This window comes from Salvelinus namaycush, chromosome 4, assembly GCF_016432855.1.
Source record: "Salvelinus namaycush isolate Seneca chromosome 4, SaNama_1.0, whole genome shotgun sequence".
In the NCBI taxonomy this organism is placed as follows: domain Eukaryota; kingdom Metazoa; phylum Chordata; class Actinopteri; order Salmoniformes; family Salmonidae; genus Salvelinus; species Salvelinus namaycush.
In genome coordinates, this window is record NC_052310.1 from 9,454,561 (window position 1) to 9,461,271 (window position 6,711).

Genomic DNA, 6,711 nt, shown 5'->3' on the forward strand with positions numbered 1-6,711 from the left:
AAGGGAGGTGGTGTATTTGTTTTATGGTCTCACCCAAACAACCCAAGCATAACACACCGAAATATTAGTTCCATCCTTCTCATACGAACAGACACACACCTATACCTGTAGTGCGTTCAAATCGCTAACACACACAGACACATCCCTGCGGTGTGCTGTAATCTTCAGCGTGTGATTGGTGCTCTGAGCAGAGTCTTCTCTGGTAGTGTTAATTACTGTGTTTCCATGGGATATTGACAACGTCATTCCGATATCAAATACCCAAACCTGAAAACCCAGCCCCCATCCATCATAACAAACAGTCACACACACGCACACACATACATACTGATCCCTGGCCCTGGGACTTGGAGTGTTGAATTAAATTAAGCTTCAGGCCCTCTGAAGGAAAGGACACAAGGAGATACGGAGAGAAGATGAGAAGACATAAAGGAGACAAGTAGAGGAAACTGTTGTTTTTAATCAGCATATTTCAACACGTGACATTCATGAACACCAACATAAACAAATCAGGAGGCTTGACCTCAGTGGCATGCTACTGCAGGGGACGTCCTAAATAGCCCCTTATTCCCTTGGGCACTAGATGGCTCTGGCCAAAAGTTGTGCCCTACACAGGGAATAGAATACCAAATCAGATTAGATCTGTCATGACAGTCCCAGGTTCCGTTGAGGAGAGAGGAAGTGTTCTGCCTATAGCAGTGCTAGGTAGAGCATAAAACAGAATGTCTAGACTGTACAGAGTTGCAATCGGTATAGTAATATACAATGGCTCAGATGCAGAGGAGCGTATTTCTATGTTGTTGACTCAGAAGTTAGCAGTGTCGTGGAACTGTAGGATGCATAATGATGCAGTTATCTAGTTAGTGATCCAATCCCTTTAACCATCTAGTTTGTGATCAAACCATCCCTTTAAATTCAGCTGATCTGGTTAGTTGATATCAGGTTAGATCTCTCTGACAAACCGAGGAGAGCTCACAACCACCAGTCACTGACATGCAGTAGGTACTGAAGAAGAAAAAACATAATCAAGTTCACACACTCACTGGTTTTCTGTCCCAGGGGAGTTGGATCTGTACAGGTGGGAACCCCTTTATGTCTGTCTCCACGGCAACGAAGCACATCACTTCCTGCCGAGGTGAAGGGTCAGATTCCGAAGAGTCCAGAGGTTCACCGTTTTTTTTTATTTAAAGGGGGGCGTTTGGGGAGGGCGGGGCTGGGTGAAACTAGGATTGGGGTCTTGCATGTCGAGCTGAGCATAGGCAGGGTACAGGCATGGGAGGGAGATAGGGTCAGAGGTCAGGGGTCAGTTGTGGATGACAATGGGTCCCCTCATCCGGAGGCTGGGGTGGGGGTGTGGAGGGGCGAGGAGCGGCCCCTGTGGTGGTGCCTGGGATGCCCTGCGCAGGGTGATCTGCTCACAGGGCTGTCGACAGGCGCGCCTCAGCTGGGACCGAGACAGCAGCCACCTGACCCTCCTGGAGAGACAGGACACGACATCAGGTGGACAGGACATGACATCAGAGGGGAACTCAACAGAACATTAGAACACTGTTAAAACATTGGGATAGACAGAGAGAGAAATTAAGTAAAGGGCTGTTGTTCGAGGGAGTCGATTACTACAGCAGCAGCAGCAGCATCTCTCTTTCTCTCTCTCTCTCTCTGTTTATCATTTCTCTGAACAGAAAAACACATCAATTACCTCCAGTACAACGCTGGGATTGAATTAGTGCGGGCTAATATAGACACTGTGTGTGAGAGTGTATCACAGGAGGTTGGTGGCACTTTAGTTGGGGTGGATGGGCTGTTGGTAATGGCTAGAGCGGAATCAGTGGAATGGTATCAAATACATCACATGGTTTCATTGTGTTTGATGCCATTCCATTCGCTCCGTTCCAGCCGTTACTATGAGCCGTCCTGCCCTCAGCAGCCTCATGTGGCGTGTACGTGCATATTGTGTTGTTTAGGCCATTGTGTTTTACCGCATCAAGAAAAGAGAGCGAGAGGGAGATGGAGAGAGAGATGGGTCCTGAGGGCTGTCCTGTGAATGACTGAGTGTTTATTATAAAGAGTGATGACTGTAATAGAGCTTCTCTGCGTGATATAATCTGTAATATTGATCACTCCATCTAGTGAGGCAGGACCAGTCACAGAGTCATGGAAAATGTATGAGTGTGAAAGTACCTTTTGCTGAATATATTATTTCATAGTCTCGGAAGTCCCAGACCTAGGGCAACATAACTAGTTCTATGGAACATGGTGGATTTTCTCGGTGACTTCGAAAAGGGAGAATTTTTTGGGGCGGGCATAAAATGTGAACGGGAATTGTGCTCAAAAATGATCTCGGTAACATGACAGAGGCGGACCGAAGGCCGACGCAGATAGCTAGGATAATTATAGTGGTTGTAAGCTTGTAACACTAACGTTAGCTGTCATGGCGCAACCTACTCACTTGAGATATACACTCATTGAAAATATTATCCGCGAGCTCCATCTAGCTAGCTACCAATTTTGCGTCCGGTGGGGAAGTTTACGCCAGGGCACTAACGCATAAGACTCTGGATGGATTTTACCAGTCCATTTCTGCCGAGCCCAACCGATGCTTCTACCTGTGCAGGCGTGTATGTCGGAACATTATTAATGGAGACTAATGTCTACCTGCTTAGAAACACACACACATAGCCATGGGAAGTAGTTTTGGGGTGCTGCATTTTTTTTTGCCCGCACTACATACACTGTAGGTCTACTAATACAGCATTATTAAAGGGTCATTGCACTCATTTTGTGAAAATATTTATTTGGGGAAAATGGGTATTTATTATTATTTGTATGTATTTTTTATTTTTCAGGGGTTGCACCCCTACTTCCCACAGCTATGGTCACACACCAACAACCTGACCTCTAGCTGAGCTCTGATTGGTTCTAATAAAGAATAGAGCATCTACATCATCTGTCATTAGTGTCAGTCAGCCAAACAGATGAGACTCATTAGCATATTCTATTCCTGTGATTCTGGGAAGATGAGGTCTCCTGACACACACACACACACACACACGGATGATGTAAGTGGATGCTCCAGTAATGCAGTAATGATATTTCCACTGAAACCTGATCAATCTCAGACAGTTAGTCTGAAATAACCCTTCATCCCGGGAAGCCGGGGGGCGATGTGGGTGGCAATGGTTCATGGACACAGTGAGTGTGTGTATGTTTGTGTGTGAGTGCATTATCAAGTTGACTGGACTGTACGCTGCACAAGTGAGAAAACAGACTCCACAGGTAACCCAGGGCACGTGTGTGTGTGTATGCATGTGTGTATGTGTGCGGGGTGGGGGGCTTACCGTGAGCAGTTGTGTAACGGCTGCAGCACTGAAATGAGACAAGCAGCCAGTCACTGACAGGAAGGGAAACACACGCCGACCCACGATGCAACAGGGCACAAGAGGTCAGGGGTCAGGGTCTGTATTCCCAAAAGAGTCTCAGAGTAGGAGTGATAATGCAAGATTTTATGGAACTGATCCTGGATCAGCACTTCTACTCTGAGACACTTATTGAATACAGACCCAGGTGTTGTGCACATTATGAGTCATTACATCATGTGAGTGTGTTTTGTATGAGATGAGAATATTTGGTTACCTGTGGAGTCCCATTCATCAGCTTGGCAGTGGCCTCAGTCTCAATCCTGTTTATAACCCTGCAGTTGTCTCCTTGTTAGTCCCCTATAAAATATGTTCAACTAACTATCCACTAACCCTTACCCTAGCAAGTTGTTGCATAGCAAAACTATATCTGAAGACTAATTTGGCCCAGTTTGCTCACTCAACTCCTAAAGAATCTCAACCAACAGCAGTGATCTGCTTATTAATTACATTTCTACACGCTGATCTCTGGAATTCTATTTCTGTGCTTGGTGAGTCAGGGTTGTTGAAGCTTGTTAGGACACAGCTGCTTCAGCCCAGTCAGCTGTCAGTCACAGGCATAATAAGCCGTCACTCTCCAATCACACGCAAGACGGTCTCACGCATCATCAGGCCAGTTGCCAATCAAAGGCCACCCCTACCTGGTCTCCCGGGAGACAAAGAAGAAGCTGTCATCGGGGGCATCGATCAAGTTTGGGCGTCTCTTCCTAATCATGACTCCACCCCTAGCACTGCCCCTGGTCCCCCCGCCTCCACTGCTACGGCCGTTCTGCTGGGAAGAGCCAATCACAAACAATTACTCCAGAACGAGACAATCAAATACGAGCACCTCCTGATTTTTCAATTTAAAAAAAACTGCCATGCTTAATGATGTAATATTGTAGATTCAACCTTAAATGTCTGTATTTGAAGTCTATGGTTGGTCTACGGGCAGATTGGTATAATATGTGATGTGGTCAGCTGACATGTTAAACACCTATCCAGGCGATTTGAGATCTGCGTCTGCAATGTAGTCAGGCGGGAACACCACATATTTAAAGTCCTGTGTTTAGTAAAAGAGAAACTGTTACTCACCACTGGTACCGTTGTCTGGCCTGGGTTTTCTACAGAAGGACACAGGAGACAACATGATAGAGATTAGTTGGAGTGTGTGTGAATGTAGGTGTGTGTGCAAGTGTGTGTGTGTTTGTGTACCTGGGCGTTTCTCTGGCTCGGCTCTGGTGTGGTGGTGGAAGCTGCGTTTACCCAGAAGGCCATGGGGACCGTGAGGGAGAGAAGAGAGGAGGCGGCGAGGGGGAGGGGCTTGCAGGCCAAGGGTTCGGTGAGAACGGGGGGCGTGTATCGCGGGGCGGGACTCTGGAACACATAGCATCACATGTTTGACCACCCATATTACTCCGTTTTTTTCTATTTGTTGTCATAAGAGAATGTCATTCCTTGGAGACTACTCTTATGTCATACAAACACGTATTGGTCCATTGTTTAGACATTGCGTGTGTTACCCAGGAACTGCAGGACGCTGGTCAGGGTGCTCCTCTGGGCGGTCCGGATTCTGGGCGGTCGCCCGACTTGTCCCTCCGACAGCCGCAACATATCTAGACCAATCACCACACAGCAGCTCTACTACTGACCAATCACCAAACAGCGCCAGTGACAGACAAAGCAGCTGTACTATGTCATTCAGTCAAGAATACGGAGAATGTTTCAGACAGAGAAAAGATATGAACATTGCTTCATCTACTGGTGTCTGTGGCATGCTGTGTAGTTGTTTTGAATTGGTGAACCTCTAATAACGAATTTATCTGAAAGCTCTGAAACTAACTGTTACCAACTAATAGTAACTGCTAATAAAACTGTAAATACCTGCAGTATGAGTTGAAAGCAGTTTGAGAGTGAAACACTGTGTTAGATGACTTACTGTATGAGGTGGTTATGGGTAGATGTAGCAGTGTGTTAGATGACTTACTGTATGAGGTGGTTATGGGTAGATGTAGCAGTGTGTTAGATGACTTACTGTATGAGGTGGTTATGGGTAGATGTAGCAGTGTGTTAGATGACTTACTGTATGAGGTGGTTATGGGTAGATGTAGCAGTGTGTTAGATGACTTACTGTATGAGGTGGTTATGGGTAGATGTAGCAGTGTGTTAGATGACTTACTGTATGAGGTGGTTATGGGTAGATGTAGCAGCAGTGTTAGATGACTTACTGTATGAGGTGGTTATGGGTAGATGTAGCAGCAGTGTGTTAGATGACTTACTGTATGAGGTGGTTATGGGTAGATGTAGCAGTGTGTTAGATGACTTACTGTATGAGGTGGTTATGGGTAGATGTAGCAGTGTATTAGATGACTTACTGTATGAGGTGGTTATGGGTAGATGTAGCAGTGTGTTAGATGACTTACTGTATGAGGTGGTTATGGGTAGATGTAGCAGTGTATTAGATGACTTACTGTATGAGGTGGTTATGGGTAGATGTAGCAGCAGTGTTAGATGACTTACTGTATGAGGTGGTTATGGGTAGATGTAGCAGTGTGTTAGATGACTTACTGTATGAGGTGGTTATGGGTAGATGTAGCAGTGTGTTAGATGACTTACTGTATGAGGTGGTTATGGGTAGATGTAGCAGTGTATTAGATGACTTACTGTATGAGGTGGTTATGGGTAGATGTAGCAGTGTGTTAGATGACTTACTGTATGAGGTGGTTATGGGTAGATGTAGCAGCAGTGTTAGATGACTTACTGTATGAGGTGGTTATGGGTAGATGTAGCAGTGTGTTAGATGACTTACTGTATGAGGTGGTTATGGGTAGATGTAGCAGCAGTGTTAGATGACTTACTGTATGAGGTGGTTATGGGTAGATGTAGCAGTGTGTTAGATGACTTACTGTATGAGGTGGTTATGGGTAGATGTAGCAGTGTGTTAGATGACTTACTGTATGAGGTGGTTATGGGTAGATGTAGCAGCAGTGTTAGATGACTTACTGTATGAGGTGGTTATGGGTAGATGTAGCAGCAGTGTGTTAGATGACTTACTGTATGAGGTGGTTATGGGTTGATAGCAGAGCTCACACACTAAATATATAAGCGTAACCCGTATAACACATGCACATGGTGAGGGTGTGATGGAAGCAGGCAGAGAAGGGTGGAGTCCATGCTGCAGTAGGGGACGGGCCTTGTCTGGTCCTCTGACCAATCGGTGAGTGTGGTGGCGTGATGACAGGTACACAGACAAATGAAGCACAAGGACTCAGAGAGGATGGTTTCAGCTGTGACTTTATTACAGTTACCACTGTCA

At 45.8% G+C, this 6,711-nt stretch overlaps 1 protein-coding gene across 1 annotated transcript; it reads right to left on the reverse strand.

The window, feature by feature from the left end:
- Positions 1 to 485: 485 nt before the first annotated feature.
- On the reverse strand, positions 486 to 4,162 carry LOC120046123 (metastasis-associated protein MTA1-like). Its single transcript, XM_038991099.1, has 2 exons — positions 4,058 to 4,162; positions 486 to 1,475 (listed from the first exon to the last, which is right to left on the reverse strand). Exons 1-2 carry the CDS (start codon positions 4,129 to 4,131, stop codon positions 1,304 to 1,306), a joined length of 246 nt encoding a protein of 81 aa, XP_038847027.1. The 5' UTR covers positions 4,132 to 4,162; the 3' UTR covers positions 486 to 1,303.
- Positions 4,163 to 6,711: the final 2,549 nt, after the last annotated feature.

Excerpts from the sequence above, each read along its gene's own strand:
- LOC120046123 (XM_038991099.1), bottom strand. The coding sequence starts at position 4,131 with ATGATTAGGAAGAGACGCCCAAACTTGATCGATGCCCCCGATGACAGC. Across the intron at positions 1,476-4,057 it reads TTTGTCTCCCGGGAGACCAG|GAGGGTCAGGTGGCTGCTGT; the intron begins GTAGGGGTGGCC and ends CTGTCTCTCCAG.